The sequence below is a fragment of the Emys orbicularis genome, chromosome 14, assembly GCF_028017835.1.
Source record: "Emys orbicularis isolate rEmyOrb1 chromosome 14, rEmyOrb1.hap1, whole genome shotgun sequence".
NCBI classification, from domain to species: domain Eukaryota; kingdom Metazoa; phylum Chordata; order Testudines; family Emydidae; genus Emys; species Emys orbicularis.
The window spans coordinates 19,108,488-19,125,323 of NC_088696.1; the positions used below are offsets into that span (position 1 = coordinate 19,108,488).

A 16,836-nucleotide genomic window follows, 5' to 3' on the forward strand; every position below is an offset into this window, starting at 1 on the left:
TCTTGGCCAGAGTGTATAAAACACTGTTCTGTAGAGCAAACTTTCAGTTACTGTTTCCAAAGCATTAATTGCCACAATCATGGAAAGCAAATCTGGTTCCAAAAGAACAATTCTACAACTTTAGAACGCCCAGATCTTGGCACTGTGCGTTTACAACACAAGGTAGCGTGAACAGTTTATTCTTCAATGTGTTTTGGGAAGATAACTGGACAGTATTAAATTACACCCTCAGATTGCAATAAACATATCTAAATCTTACCTGAACAATAGCAGGGTCCTGAGGCAGAGAACACTGTGGCTTTGGTGGCTCACAAACAGTAAGGTCTTTAATATCACTGCCACGGAATATAATATACTCAAAGACTTCATCACGAGGTGGTATAGGACGATCTGTTGGTCTATCTTCTGTACCAAAGGAACGTACTGCAGGAGGGAAGGGGGGGGGGGGGGAAATCAAGTCAAGAGTTTTATGTTGTTTCAGAGACCACGGTTGTATGAGATATTTATACACCCATTCTGACAGAGCCAAAGGGAAAATTTGTATCACTGATTTTCACCTCCCTATAGTTACAACACATGCAAAACAGAGAAAATATTTTTTTAATATTTACTAGGGGGCACTGTTGTTGCCAACACACCAGTACGCCTCACAACTAATACAAGAAACAAATTGTTTATGACTTGCAAAAAACCCCACAATAGTTTAAATTTAAAGACAGAAATCTTCTTTGCCCTGTTCCACTTAGAGGTGAGCCATCATCTTTACCATCATTTGTTAACTGAAATAAGTTTTATGAGATCTGGCATTAGCTACAGAAGTGTTCAGAGAGATAATCAATATAAGCCACAAGTGATAAACCTACTTTTGTCAGTCTAAGCCAGGGGCGGGCAAACTTTTTGGCCTGAGGGCCGCATCGGGTTTCGGAAATTGTATGGAGGGCTGGTTAGGAGAGGCTGTGCCTCCCCAAACAGCCAGGCATGGCCCGGCACCCACCTCCATCTCCCCCTGTCCCCCCCCCCCCCCCCCCGGGACTCCTTCCCCATACAACTCCCCCGTTCCCTGATAGCGCCCCCCAGGACCCCTGCCCCATCCACCCTGCCTGCTCCCTGTCCCCCATCACCCCATCCAACCCCTCCTCTCATTCCTGACTGCCCCCCCCCCCCCCGGAACCCCTGCCCCATCCAACGCCCCCTTCTCCCTGTCCCCGGACTGCCCCGGAACCCCTGCCCCTGACTGCCCCCTGCCGCCCCATCCAACCCCCCCTCTCCTTCCTGACTGCCCTCCGGGACCCCTGCCCCCATTCAACCCTGTTCCCCACCCTCTGACCGCCCCCTGCCCCCCCATCCACACCCCCGCCCCCTGACCACCACCCCAAACTCCCCTGCCCTCTATCTACTCCCTCCCTGCTCTCCACCCCCTTACTGCGCTTCCTGGCGCACTGGTGGTGCTAGAGCCGCGCTGCCCAGAGCACTAGGACAGGCGACCGGCTGGAGCCATCCACGCCACCGTGTAGAACAGAGCACTAGGTCAGGCCGGGCTCTGCAGCTACGCTGCCCCAGGAGCTCACAGCCCCGCCGCTCAGAGCGTTGCACCGGTGGCGGGGTGAGCTGAGGCTGCGAAGGAACAGCAAGGGAGGGGCCAGGGCCGAGCCTCCCGGGGCAGGAGCTCAGGGTCCGGGCAGGAAGGTCCCACAGCCCGGATGTGGCCTGCAGGCCAGTTTGCCCACCTCTGGTCTAAGCTGTATGATAAATTCCTACTACAAAGGTTCCTTTTCTTTTCTTTTTTTTTTTTTTAAAGGAGAAACTTGCTGAAAAATAGGTACTCTAGACTGACCAGTCCTTGAAAGTAAATACACACCACTAAAACAAACATTTTTATGCAGATATGCAACTAGATGAGACATCCTAGGTAAGTGGTCCTGTTCTCAGAGACCTGAAATACGTTCTGGCAGTTACATATGTTGATATCTAGATTAACAGAATAGCAAATTAAATTATGCCCCTACTACTTCATTTAAGGATCACAAGGATAAACAAGACTGACCAAAAGTGATAAAGACAAGAATATTTTTCAATGAGAAAAATCTCATTTCACATGCAAGTTATAAGCTCTATAAAAAGGAGGTGAAAAATAAGAGTCCAGAATAGATGTAATGCATATACTATTTTCCTTGTAGAGAAGGTTTAATTAACTTATTCTAAACTCATACTCATTTAAATTTAGATTAGACTGTCGACTAATTCATTGGGACGGGACTATCTTCATAAATGTATGTTTTGCGCAACCATAACACATTGAGTATTACTGTAATGTTAGTGTAAAAATTAGATTTTACACACCTAACTGAATTCCAAAAATTTTACAAGTCACCACGGCATTGACATTAGACTTCCTATTAGGTCCCCTCTTGTTTCACCATGCATAACCCCCCACCACATATTACTAACAAGCATGGTGTGTTATCAGTTCCTTCTCCCTCATTTGTGTCTGTTCCCTCTGCCTTCAAACTTTGAGAGAAGACTAGAGGAGGGGAGGACACAAGGCAAAGTCTTATCTCCTTCCTCCTCTTCATGTTTATATTTCTTGAGCAGGCAGTCTACTCCTGTTACCTTGGCTTCCTTACTTCTAACCCTTTGTAATCTGGCTTTTGTCCTTCCACTGAGACTGCTGTCATTAAGGTCCCTAGAGACTTCTTCCCATTGAAGTCTAAGGGCTTCCTCTCTATTCGTCATCCCAGCATTGCCAGCTTCAAGTGCTCAGAAACCCTAATTCATACACCCCCAAAATTAATAGATTGATTTAAAAATAATGAGATTTTAAAATAGATTTTGGATTTTTATTTGCATTCTAGTTTTCAAGCAACTGTGAAGTCTAGAAACTTTTTTAAATGAAAGCTGAGATTCTCCAGTAATCACATGGCTCCAGGAACTGGGGGTTTAAGAAAAACACCAAATATTATTTTATTGCCAGTCTCATAATAAGAGTTACAAATTATCATCTGCACCATTGTCAACCATACCATTCCTCCTTAACTTCCACCTTCTTTGGATTTCACAGCTTTATGTTTGACTAGTTCTCCTCATGGTCCTTCAGTATTTCCATCTTCTCTCCATTTCTAGTCTCCAGTATACCACTGATTTTTGTCCTGCCCCCTGTCCTCTCTCATCCCCATGTGTACAACTTAAACTCAAGTCATCTAACCATCTTCAAAGAGCTTCAATTACAATAGTTATTTCTCCACCCAACCTCTCAGTTTCCATTTAGACCCCTGAGAAATCAGATAGAATTCTTCTAGTTCCAAGAAGTGCTATTAAGTTATAAAAGGAAAATTATGCCACTCCAAAAACTATGCTATTAGTCTTAGTATATTTATGTAGGCATTTTATAACAATTATTTGTTTCAGCCAAATGTGCATTGAACTAAATAAGGTTCACGGTTATGCAATCCCTAGAATCTTTTTTTATTATTAATTTTAAGAGATGGTTAACACTTGCCACCCTTCTGTCCTGTGAGCAGTAGTTGAATTTTACTTTTTTTGTTAGGAGCACTTGGATGTGCACACTATCTGGTACGGATGATTTATTTAACCTATTCCATTTGCTAAGCACTTTCTCTCCAGACTTCAGTCTCAGAAAATGTCCCAAAAGTAGGCATGTCCTTAACATCCTTTATTGTGAAGGCCAACATACAAAAAAAATAATTTAGCTTGTCTACTTCAATTACTCTCCAGCAAGCCAGTAGACCAGAGATTCTCAGCACATAACCTATTACAAAATTCTGAATAAACCAATCTGAATGTCCTCTGCACTCCAAAGACACTGAGCTGGTTGGCTAATTTTAAAAATTGATCTGGATTAATAACTGTTCTGATAGTCCACAATTTCCCATCATTTTAATGCAGTGAGCTGTGATCACCCACTTCAAACAGATTCTATTCCTGGGGGAATTCTGCACCATAAAATTAAAAATTCTGCACACTACATCTTAAAATTCGGCAAAATTCTGTGTATTTTATTTGTCAAAACAACAATATAATCACACTAGTTTCAATTATTTTGGTAATTTATTTCATAATACCGGTCAGCAATTATGTCTTTAACAATACAGACAATGAAAAAGATTCAGAAAATGTTTTTTTGACAAACAGATTCCTTACTAGGCATATACATACATAACTCTGAGTAATAATTCATTTAAATTACAATACAGCTCTCGACCCAAAGTTTAAGAATCTGAAGTGCCTTCCAAAATCTGAGAGGCATGAGGTGTGGAGCATGCTTTCTGAAATCTTAAAAGAGCAACACTCTGAAGCGGGAACTACAGAACCTGAACCACCAAAAAAGAAAATCAACCTTCTGTTAGTGGCATCTGACTCAGACGATGAAAATGAACATGTGTGGGTCCGCACTGCTTTGGATTGTTATCGAATAGAACCAATCATCAGCATGGACACATGTCCTCTGGAATGGTGGTTGAAGCACGAAGGGACATATTTACATGCGAGATGTGCTAAAGATTCATAACTTGTGACACCGGCTACAACAGTGCCATGAGAATACCTGTTCTCACTTTAGTGACATTGTGAACAAGAAGCGGGTAGAATTATCTCCTGCAAAAGTAAACAAACTTGTTTGTCTGAGCGATTGGCTGAACAAGAAATAGGACTGAGTCGACTTGTAGGCGCTAAAGTTTTACAATCTTTTGTTTTTGAGTGCAGTTATTTTTTTGTACATAATTCTACATTTATAAGTTCAACGTTCATGATAAAGATTGCTCTACAGTACCTGTATTAGATGAATTGAAAAATACTATTTGTTATGTTTTTACGGTGAAAATATTTGTAATCAAAAATATAAAGTGAGCACTGTACACTTTGAATATATTTGAAAATGTAGAAAACATCCAAAATATTTAAATAAATGGTATTCTATTAATTTTTTTAATGGCACGATTAATCACAATTAATTTTTTTCATCGCTTGACAGCCCTAATTAGAACTAAATACAATAGGAGTATAAATAGACAACCAGATTAAGACATTGTGTTTCAGTAACAAGAATAGGTGAAGAAATTGCTACTAAAGAACAAAACAGAAGATCTCAGAGAAGAGGTAAGCAGGACATGCTAGAAAAGGGCGGGAAAGAAGAACATACGTGATGTTTTTGAGCAAGCACTACACAAAAACGCCAAATTGTCCTGAAATAACTCGCATAAAGAAAAGGTCAGAAAACAGTTTCTGTCTGATTGTCCAATCCAAGGGTTGGGTTATCCCCACTCTGCAGAACTGTTCATCCTCCCTATCAATCTCAAAAGATCCACAGAGGCCCTGTGCCTCTGTACTACTTCAAGAACTGTGCTGCCTCCTGGAGAGCTGCTAATGCCTCCTCTTCATCCTCTGTGATTAGTGAGCCTACATAAACTAAATACTGATCAGTTCGAATAACTTATGCTGTGAATCCCCTCTGGGAAGAGGGCGTGATGATGCAGCAAAGGGGACCATCCCCTTACCCTGCTTCCTTCCCCATGCACACAGCCAAATCCCTGCAGATGTGCTTCTGTGGAATCAGGTGGAAGATGCAATAGATCCAGTATTCTTCCCCTCCCACTGCTTTTGCCCCCTTCCACTTACATAAACAGAGGGGAGCCTCTGGCTTTTAGTTGGCAGGTTTCTTGATGTTTTGTTATTGGCTGATTTTGCATACAGTGACTTTGAACAGAACTACTAGAACAGAACACACACAACTAAAAACTGAGGACACTGTTCCTAACCCTTACTGTCTTCCTCTCCCCATTTCTGTCTTTCATATCAGCCTTGCCTTGCAAATTTCAGACATGTTCAACTCTGCACATTCCCATCCCACCGCTGTTTCATTATTCATTTAGAGTCTGCAAAAACTGTAAAGTGTAACTAAACATAATATTTCGAGCTCATAATGCATTTGTATTATGTCGCTGACTCTAAATGTGGGCCTGTTTTCTCCTTATATATTTTGTTTACCAATGACTGAATAAAATATGTTTGTATAAAATATTCAGGGTTTTCTGGGTAAGAAAATTTACATTTAAATTCTAGTCTCAGTTGAAAACATTACGTTTTAGATTTTGCAATCCTAGCATATAAATATAGGTTCCATAACACCAGACAGCATTAGCATTCAAAGAGGTCTTTTTAGGGATGGTAAAACACAAACATGAAAAACTAACATTCCATGCAGAAGACAAAATTTATTTAATACAGAGCGACTTGACTACATGGTGCATTGGCGTATGACATGCTGGTGCATCCTAACTGTCTATGTGGACCCTTGCTGGTGCACACTAAAAGTTCCCTAATACGAGCTGATGTAGTCCTGTTTCAAACAGTACTACATCAATGTACACTAGGGAACTTTTAGTGCATGCCAGCAATGTCCACACAGGCAATTAGTGCACGACATGTGATGCACACTCAAATACCATTTAGACAAGCCCTGTTAGTGCTTCCCATAAGAAGAGTTTATTTACCAGTCAGTTCACATTGAAGCATGATGTATTTACAATAAATACTCTCAGCATCAATCCAACACACAAATCTAGGCTATTAGAATAGAGTAGGCCTTAGCTTACTTTGAACTGTATTGTTCATGATTGCACTATTAACACAAAACCTTAACTCCAACTCCATACTGCTCTATGGGAAAATACACACACACACACTTCACCAGTATGAATGTTTATGTTGCCAATATTACAGTTTAGGTTTTGCATTAAAGTGCAATTATGTGGCATGTGTATTTGTTTTACTGCATACTTTGGATGTGTATGAGACTTATTTATAGAGGTGGAGTCTGTCAGTGAAAGTAATGAACATGAAGAGATTAATATGTGTTGAAGGGGAAGCATGGTCTGGCAGACAAGACACCTAGGGGGGGGTCTATCCTCTGTTCTACCATCCACTTGCTGTATAACTTTGGGCAAGTCACTTCCTTTCTTTGTGCCTCCATTTACCCTCCCAGCTTTTGGCCTGTCTATTCAGACAGAACTCTTTGGGGGCAGGGACCCTCTCTTACTGTGTTTTTGTACAGATCCTATCACAAAGAGGCCCCTCAATCTCAGTTAGGCTCTACTGTAACACAAACACTACATGAAGATTTCCTCACTTTGAAGGGTTTGTCATGTGCTGCCTTTAAGCAACTAGCTTTTTAAATGAAGTTCTCTTTGGAAGATTAAATAGGTAACAGAATCTGAGCACAAAGCAAAAAGACTAAAAAAATGTACATTGTAATAATATCTTACTAGGAATTAGTCTTCATTGAAGTTAGCTTTGTGTCACTAGAAAGATTAAATTGTAGAGTGCCAAAAGATAATCTGGGAGGAGCAGAACAGACTTAGAGCTCTCTACAGCTCCCTTGCTGGAAGACATCACCTAAAGCTGCATCCTGCCTCCAGATGAAGATGCATTGTTTCACAGACAAACATGGAATTAAAGGGAAACAGACGGTAGACATGTGAAAAAGTAGCATGCCCTATTTATTACCCTTGCCTAAGACCGGCTAGGGAAGCCATGGGCAAATCCATTGACAATTTCTGCTGCCGATTTTTAATTATTTAAAAAGTGAACTAAAATGTCATTCACTGTCAATACCCCCAAATGCTCTCTACTTTAATGTGGGTTATGGGGAACGCAGAGAATTCATCCTATTTTTGAGTTAAATACTGCAACCAGTTTATAGCAGGTTTCTTGTAGTTGAGGTATCGTTAGGCTTCACTTGTAATCCTAAACCTAGTTTACAGTACTCCCTTAAAAATGGCTTAATGGGCTGAGAAAAAGAAAGGTTTACTTTTTGGAGTCCAGTGTGACTGATTAAAAGCAAAATGTCTTGGTCATTATATAACACCATGTACAGTAACAACAGTCATCAAGAAAGATTAACAAAGTACGACTTTGATCCTACCAAAATTATGCACATAAACTACTTGTGCATGAAGTTGTCAATGGGGGCTACTCACGTGTGAGAAGGGATGTGCATAAGTCTTTGTATGATCAGAACCTAAATCTCTAATACTGCTTTGGTCTTAGAGTTGCAGTAAGTATAAGACTAGAAAAAACTCAGGTGAAGTACCTTATTCTAATTCTCAAGTCAGTGATCAGAAACTGAGGGCCAGTTCCTTAGTTGTGGCTGAGTAGCACTCTGAGCAGCACTCAGAGCACTGAGGAAGAGAAGCAGTACAAATGAGATGTTTGAGGTTCCTCTATCCTTGGTAAATTATTTTTTAAAGTAAAACGGTCTATTACATTTCACTCTGAGTACAAGATGCCTCATGCAAGATGTATCTAGCTTCCCTTCCCATTTTATTTCTTGAGTCAGCCAGTAAGATAGTTTACAAACATTTAGAAATAAGAATAAATTGATTTTTATGAAGCTTAATAGTCTGCAGCAAGTTGGGAGCTGGTTTCTGAAGACTGACAACTGGAGATGGTACTAGCATAGCATGATCATAACAGTTTAGTAATGCCATAGAGACTAAGTGCAAGTACCTAGAATATATCATTAGAGGCAGTAGCCTCTGCATGGCTGAAGTTGCAAACAGATTTCATTACAAAATACTGTGGCTCAGAAATGTGGTTAAATCTGAAAATTCTCAGATTTACTCAAAGCAGAGCAGAATATATTTTTTTGAGAACAATATTTATCAAATATTGAGGAACAGGTAATCAGAAATTAGCCTAATTTAAAATACACTTTTGTCTATCATTTGTTTTCCTCTAGCTCAAACTGCTTTAAGCTTTCCTCATAGGTAAATCTCATGCACCAAGTGTATATTAAGAAACAGATTCTAACTAAGCAAAGTTTTGTTGTTTATCTTTTGGGGCCCAGTCCTGCTGCCACTGACTTCAATAGGAGTTTTCTGCTATTATTTCAACAGCAGCAGGATCAGGCATTATGTGAGGGAGTACACTGCCCTCTACTGGCTAACTCCAGCATAGGAAAACACCTTTATGTGCTAATATCTATCAGAACTCTTCTTTTTAACACATGTGGTAGAGCTTGAGTTTTTGATAGCTAAAGGATCAGGGTTCTAGTTCTCTGCCAGAGTGTTTTAGTATGGAGAGAAGACAATCTCTCCCTAGTTAAAGGTTGCAGTCTGTCCAATTCTCAGCCCACACTGTTATTTTGGCTTAGGAATGGCTTATTTTGGTTTAGCTTAAACCAATTTTTAACTGACAAACAAAACTGAAATAAGAATATCCAATATAGCCTTTTTCACCAGTTTAAAACACTGAACTTAAACCAGTGCAACTTTCTTGTGTAGATGAGACTCAATCTAGATAAGAGTAACATGAGGCTGGCTGGATGGGATGACGCAACTGGAAGAAACATTTGATACAGGCTGTCCATCTGCCTTTTTGGCCAGGATTTGCAACAGGGGGTTCCAGTTAAGAGTTCCGGCTGCTACCAGCTCTAGTGGCTGCTACTGCCACATAGGGATATAAATATTGTTTAAAAAGTTAACTGCTTAAATGATTAAAATTATATCATTTAACTGATTAACCAATTAAAGGGAGGGGGTTGGGGCTGCTCTGGCCAGCCCAGGGTTGGGGGGTTAAAGCTTAGGCTGGGTTAACGGTAAGACTAATGCTTACCAGTTAACTGTTTAATATTTTACACCCCTACTGCCAAGTCAGGTTTTTTACATCTGTGGATGATTAGAGGGTTGCACCCATTTCTTTCAGATGTGGACCTTGCATCAATCATCTAGCACCTGTCACTTCAAGATTAGATGACTGCAACACATTCTAAAGAGGCTAAGTTTTAAAATCCATTCCAAAACTGCAGCTAGTCCAGAACTCAGCAGCCTGCTTATCAGTATTTCTCATTGTGAGCATATTAACCTCAGGCTCTATGGCCTGGAAGGGCTCACACAGATTTTGATGTACAAAATCCTAAGTGGCCTGAGACCAACCCCTCTAAGAGACTGGCTTTCTCTCTGTAACATACTGTCACAGTTGAGGTCAGTAGACATGCCCAAGTTGGAACCCCCTTAGTGAGAGAGAAAGTTGATAGATACCTGAGCCTTTGGAATTTGTTTCCTGTGTTGGTACATAACTACATATTTGTTAACACTCAGGGTGTGCCACAAGGCCCAACTTTTCTCCCTCAACTATAAGGAGACAGGTAGGGATGGACAGCAGTGCTGTGGACCTTTGGTGAGGATTTTGTGGAGTGTTTAATTGGTTAGATTTATATTTGATTCGATCTCAGGATATCTGACGTGTTTATTTCTAAATGATTGCGATGGGTGACAAGAACATTGGATGGGCACTCTATTATTGCACAGTAAAAAAAAAAATCCAACTAAATAAAGCTCAGAAGCAAAGTACAGCTCAACATAAATATGGCAAAATCTGGACCATACTGAATATGCGTTTCCTGTCAGGCGTGCACTGAAAAAGCCATTATTAGTTTGGCAGCACTGCTCACTCCTTTAACAATCTGTCCCACTCACAGCGTAAGTAAATATAGACTGTAAGCTCCCTGGGGCAGAGACTATCTTGAGCGTTTATACGTGGAATCACAGTCTAGGAGTCCTTAGGTACCACTGCAGTATAAATAACTTATGTCTATTTATCTTTCACTTATTGCAATCTTAGCTGTTACTTTTAATGAACAGATGAATTCAATGTGATATTAAATTGATGGCATCACTTTATGTGGAAAAAAGGTTTACCTGTTTAACATCATGAACTACGGTATTTTATAGCAACTTTGGCCCCAATTCTGCATACTCTTATTCATATGCTTGAAGTTCAACATGTGTTGCATGTATATAGTATTGGGACTATTTTTCTTTGCATGTTAGCTATTTAGAGCTCAGTTTTGCATGAGCTGTCATCCAATGTGAACTTTCACCAAAGCCAATGGGAGTTGAAGCAATTAAACTACTGTAAGAAACGGAGTAGACAGGCGTGTAACATTTAATAAGTGGCCTTTAATCCAATGACATGCACTGAAGACAAAGGATAGTACATACTTCAGAGGGCAACACATGCCACACACACACAAAAAAAAAAGAAAATACATTTTCCAAACCTTTTACATTATTTGGATTACACAGGAAGCTATTTTTCTCTTAGTCTAATGGGGAAAAAATTCTCCCTGTCATTTAATTTGTATTATTTAAACAAGATTTTCAAGAGATGTAGTTCATACGAAAACTATAGCAAAATACATTTGTATTTTAAAGCAGATAGTACACGCTGAAAGAGACCAACCTCAATTTTCTACTTGCATAAATTCATTTTCAAGACCCATGTTCTGTGTTCAGAGAACTCCATATGAAACAAACCACCACCACACCTGGCAAGTCCCATCACAGATGCTTTCTTCTCACTGTGTGCACTAAAATCCATGGACTCCAGACATCCCCCACGCTGCCTAAAGCCCTCTATTCTCTCACACATCACAAATATAGGTACCCTTCATATAGCCCAAGGATTCTGCTACACTTGGGGTACGTCTATACTACCCGCCGAATCAAGGGGGTAGCGATCAATCTATCGGGGATCGATTTATTGCATCTTAGTGTAGACGCAATAAATCGATCCCCGATCACTCTGCCGTCGATTCCGGAACTCCACCACGGCGAGAAGCGGAGTAGACGGGGGAGTGGCAGCTGTCGATCCCGCACCGCGAGGATGCAAAGTAAGTGATTCTAAGTCGATCTAAGATACGTCAACTTCAGCTACGCTATTCTTGTAGCTGAAGTTGCATATCTTAGAGCAATCCCCCCATGTAGACCAGGCCTTGGTGTTGTTTTCCCATCCTCCTATAACTAAACTATCATTGTATGTAAAGTAAATAAGGTTTTTAAAATGTTTAAGAAGCTTCACTTAAAACTAAATTAAAATGCAGAGCCCCCCAGACCGGTGGTCAGGACCCATGCAGTGTGAGTGCCACCAAAAATCAGCTCGCGTGCCATAAGTTGCCTACCCCTGATCTACAGGATCCCCTTCTAGAAGATCTCAACCCTTTCTCCCCACCCTCACCCATTCAGCAATGTTGTGAAGTTCTGTATCAAAGGTATATAGGATCCCCTCCTAGAAGACTTCATCCATTAGTCCAGGATACAGGCCCCTAAGCCTTTGGTCCCTTTAAGCTTTAGCTAACGCCTTGATGGAATACTTAGTACGGATGTACAGGCTTCCCTTATGCATATCATTGATATCACCCCAATCTTCCTTGTGCTCTTATCCTGGACTCTTCGTTCACAATATACAGGTCCACTTAATAGCCAATTCCCTCTGCCTTCTCCCTAATTCAGGGCCAGCCCCACAAAAGTGTAGGCTTCCTCAGGGTAGAGAATCCCTGCTCCGTTTCTCACTAAACACCAGTTTTGCCTCACTAGCACACAATACAAAAACTCACCGAGTTCCTGCACCACCTTTGCCACCGCCCCTCACCCAGCCCCAACTCCACGGTGAAATTATTGGTCCCAGTGGTCCCACAGCGCATTTCCCTTTCTCGGCTTCCCCCATAGCCTCAGTCCGGGCCAGCTCTACAGAGAGCTCTGCCCACAGCGGGCAAGAGCCGTCGTAGCAGCTTTTGAATCTGATTCCCTGACTGCCCCCCAACTCCTACCTCCGCACCCTCCGCCACTGGGGGCGCTGCACGGCCAGGGAACGAGGCTACAGCGCACCCCAGGCCCCTGCTCCACTTCCCTCGGCGGCCCCTCACCTCTGGCCAGTGTCAGTGTGGAGTCCCGGTCCTTTCATAGCGTAAAGCGGGCCGCCGCTCCGCGCTCCTCTCCCTCATTAGCCAGCGCCACGGTGGAGCTCTGGGTGGCTCGTCTCCCCCCACCCGTAGCGGGCCAGAACTCCCGAGGCCGCGGCCGGCCGTCAGCTCTCCATCCTCTCCCCCCCGAGCTCCTTACCCTTGGCCAGCGCCACGGTGGAGTTTTCGGTGTCGATGGTGTACAGGATCCCTTCATAGCGGATCTCGGCCTTGGAGATGAGGCTGATCTTGCTGCCGATGTAGGGCGTCCCCCCGCTCATGGCGCCGGCTCCCCGGACAGGGACCCCCTTTGCCGAGCGCTCCTGAGGCCGGACACGGGCGGCTAAGCGAACCCTCTCACAGCCCGAGCGGGCACTCCACTACTCTAAGTTTAGGCGCGAGCGCGTGTTGATTATTCAGCGACCGCTCCCCCCACGCAGACCCCTCAGCAGAACCCCCGTCGAAGGCAGTCCAAAGCTGCCAACATGGCCGCCGCCTTCATCTTCCCTCAGAGCCTCCCCCTCTCCGTCCCAGGCCGCGAAATGGATGCCGGGAACAGAGCGATCTCGCGATAGCCGCAGCCGCACAGGTGCGGGGGTAGGGAGAAGCTCTGGGGCTGGGAGAAGAGGGGCTGCAGAGGGGAAAGTGGGATAGAGAGGAAAGGATTTATGGAGAGGTGTAATGAACGGATTGTGCTTATAAAGTGTGGAGTCCGCCATGCATTAGACTGTAAATACACCTTTCGGTGCACACATCGCATGTGTCCTACTGCACGCGCTGCATCGCACTTTGTTTGAGTGGCCTTGAATGACATCATTTGCAATTTCATTTCACTTGCATCACTCCTGAGCGTGTTTGTCTGCCACGCTGGAGGCGTGTCACGCGTTGGCTTTTAGCCCATGGGAAAAACAACAACAGCATGTGAAATACTTTGGCTTTGCTGAGAGACAAGCCACCGGCCACGAAATGCTACTCTCTCTCACACACATCTTAATAAGCAATCGCCATTTAGGCCCCAGGCCTGCAGTCAATATTCATGCTGGAATTCTGCGTGGGCACCTGGGTGGGGCTAAGTGGTTCTCATTCCAGGATTAGGGCCTTGGTTCTCTCACATATGATGTGTTAACCTGAACAAGTTAAAAGGAAATACCAACCAGTTTGTTCAACAGCATGAACATTTTAAAGTACTTTTCCATGTTTATAAACTTTGAAATGTATTTGCAAATAAAGTTTACAGTGACAGGAATAACTATTACATAAAACAAGTCCAACATATACACAAATCATATGTGCTTCATTACAAGTCTGTTTTAGATGTCTGGCTAATTTTATGAAGTGCAGACCTAAGGACCAATCCTGTAAACACTTATGCACGTGCTTAACTTTACCTATGTGAATAAGCACTTTGACATCAATGTGACTGCTTGTGAGACTAAAATTAAGAATGTGCATAAATGTTTGTAGGTTTGGGCCCACATTTAGTACAATGAGATGTAGCTTACATGTATATATTATATTGTCATAAAAAGGATAAAGTGGATCAGTTAAATAGAGGCAGAAAATCTAAATTAATGTTTTACAGATTACCCACTCACACATATACTTTAAACCTTTAATTAAAACTTGTTCCTTTTTTAAGCTCTAAAAATTCATAGCATAAATTGTGATTTGCAACCCTCTGTATAGACACTTCTTTAAGAATGGCTTATTTTGGTTTAGTTTAACCCAATTTCTAAGGGGTTGTCTACACACTGTTTTTGTACTGCTTTAACTATATTGGTTTAGATGCAGATGTAGTTAGTGGTACAAACTAGTTTGGCTGCAGTTATACTGATATAAACATGCTTTTAGTAGTATAGCTTATTCTACATGTTAAGTTATACCAGTATAAGCAGCTTAATAATGGTATTACTGTATACACACACTGTATTGTACTGATTTAAATACACTGATATGAAATCATGCCCCTAAGTGAAATAATTCAGTATAAAAATAAATCAGTATAAAAACTGTGGTTAAACCAGGCCTAATTGATTTAACTATACTGAAACAAGTCTGGTTTAAACTGAAATAAGTGTCCACAAGAGCCTTTTGCACCAGTTTAATTAAATCCATTTAAAATCACACCTTTAAGTTAAACAAGAGTAAGAAAACAGATGGTGCCTTATGTCTTATCTACATGTCTCATTCTCTTACCTGCTGTTAATCAGTTTATTAATTTACCATTCACCCATGATATATTTGTTCGTTTCCCCCAACACATTTATCAGTTCTCTTCACCCACTTCATCAATTCTCTCATGAAAATGCCAGTTTTCTCCCTAGTTCCATCAAATCCTCCTGTTATTAGCAGTAGCCACCTCAGCATCTCTCCCAGTTGGGCCTCTTCTCCTCGCTGCTTCACTTGTAGTATTATGGCGTTATGACCTACAGCAGGGCTTGACATTTTCCCATTAGTGCTGCTCAGATATTTGTCCTTTATGGAAAGGACAAATATTTCCATTCCTATGCTTGGGAAGTGGACTGCCTCACCCAGACAAGAACCCTTCCCAGATTAAAAAATGTCTATATAAAATATTAATTGCATTATTTTTTCCCTGTGAAGAAAAGGCCAATACCTGCCTCCTTTCAACATAAACTGTCACAAAATCCCTCACCTCCTTCCAACAACCACACACCTCCTATGAACTTTTTGATAAAGGCCCTGATCCTATAAACACCTATGAATGTGCGGAAAGTCAGTGGGACTGCTAGGCTGGCAGTTGAACTTTGGCTGGCTTCACAAGATCTATCAGAGTAGGGCTCACCTTATATATCAACTTGGTGTGAATTGAAAAATAAGGATATTCCCATTCCCAAAGAAAAATCTTTCTTAAAAAAATAAAATTGAACGTTTGTTTGAAAGGAGTACAAAACACAAAAGGAATGGTCAGTCTGGTAGGGAAGAGTCCTGGTTCCATTAAGGAAGAAATTGTGTATTCTTATTTGGGCCTTAGAAAAAGGGGGAATTTCTATACTCCTCAAAAAGAGAGAAATTAGAGCTTTTGGGTCTAACCTCAGTTACTCTGTTCCTTGACTTGGGGCAGAAATGGAGGGGGAGGAAAGGTGGCTTTCTTGGTGCATTCCTGACTCCCTCTATTCTGAGGCCATTGAGGGGGCCTGCTTTAGAGCTATTTTAACTTTCATGCTCTACTTCTTAAGGCCCCTTTTGAAATAGCTGTACTGTAGTGTGCTCCAGCCGTACCCTCCTTTGTATCCCTGACATGTCCCCCATCCGTAGGGGCTAGGAACATGGTTCGAGTAGAACTATTAGGTCAGTTCTATGATGGCTACAAAGGCCTCCTGAACAAGGAGGATCTCAGGCAGCCATGTTTTCCCCATTTGAAGTCCCTTTATGTGGTCAGAGTGGTGTAATGGTAAGGGGTTGTACTGTAACCTAGAATCAGGCTCGCTTTTTTTCCTCTTTGAAGTCTGCTGTTTACACCAGTGGAGAGGCAGAATACATCCTGTGAACCCTACAATGGAATTTCTTATGTTTATAAACAATAAAATATGACTTGTTTTGTAGGTATTCTATTAATTTGAGGGTGAGGTTGGGTAAAAAAAAAATTTCTAACAGTAGTAGAGTGCATACTAAAGTACTGAATTTGCCAGTTGGGGATCACTGCATAATCAGCCTAATTAAAAAAGGGATGTCAAACTCATTCTGTGGAGAGGGCTGAATTCTATTTTTAATGAGGGCTTGTGGGCTGGGGTGTATATTTGGGACTCTATGCTATCCTCAAACCACAGCAGAACTCCCTCTAACATGGGGGAAGGTTTAAATAAACGTAAGGGTTGAATACTGGCCTTTAAGTAGTAAACTACACTTAACTACAAAAGTTAACTAAACTTTTGATTATCACTCTTTATTTTGTTAAAGTTAAAATATATTTCTGTGATGACTGCTATTTTTACCTTCTTTTCCTATCCTCCTGAAAGAAAAACTTAATCGTGTTTTCAGCATTCAGAGTCTACAAAGAGAAAATGCCCTGCCTTTTAGCTCATTTCATAGCAAGTGGATAACTTATTTGAGAGTTGGAG

The 16,836-nt window shown here is 41.7% G+C and overlaps 1 protein-coding gene across 8 annotated transcripts in view; it reads right to left on the reverse strand.

The window, feature by feature from the left end:
- Positions 1-13,272, reverse strand: part of LSM14A (LSM14A mRNA processing body assembly factor) — a 33,390-nt gene extending 20,118 nt beyond the window's left edge. For all 8 annotated transcript variants that reach the window (XM_065416882.1, XM_065416879.1, XM_065416883.1 and 5 more), the window contains exons 1-2: positions 12,915-13,272; positions 260-423 (exon numbers count right to left, since the gene is read on the reverse strand). In XM_065416882.1, coding sequence (XP_065272954.1) covers positions 260-423; positions 12,915-13,035 — 285 coding nt within the window. In that variant the 5' untranslated portion in view covers positions 13,036-13,272. The remainder of the gene's footprint in view (positions 1-259; positions 424-12,914) is intronic.
- Between the last annotated feature and the right edge of the window lie 3,564 nt (positions 13,273-16,836).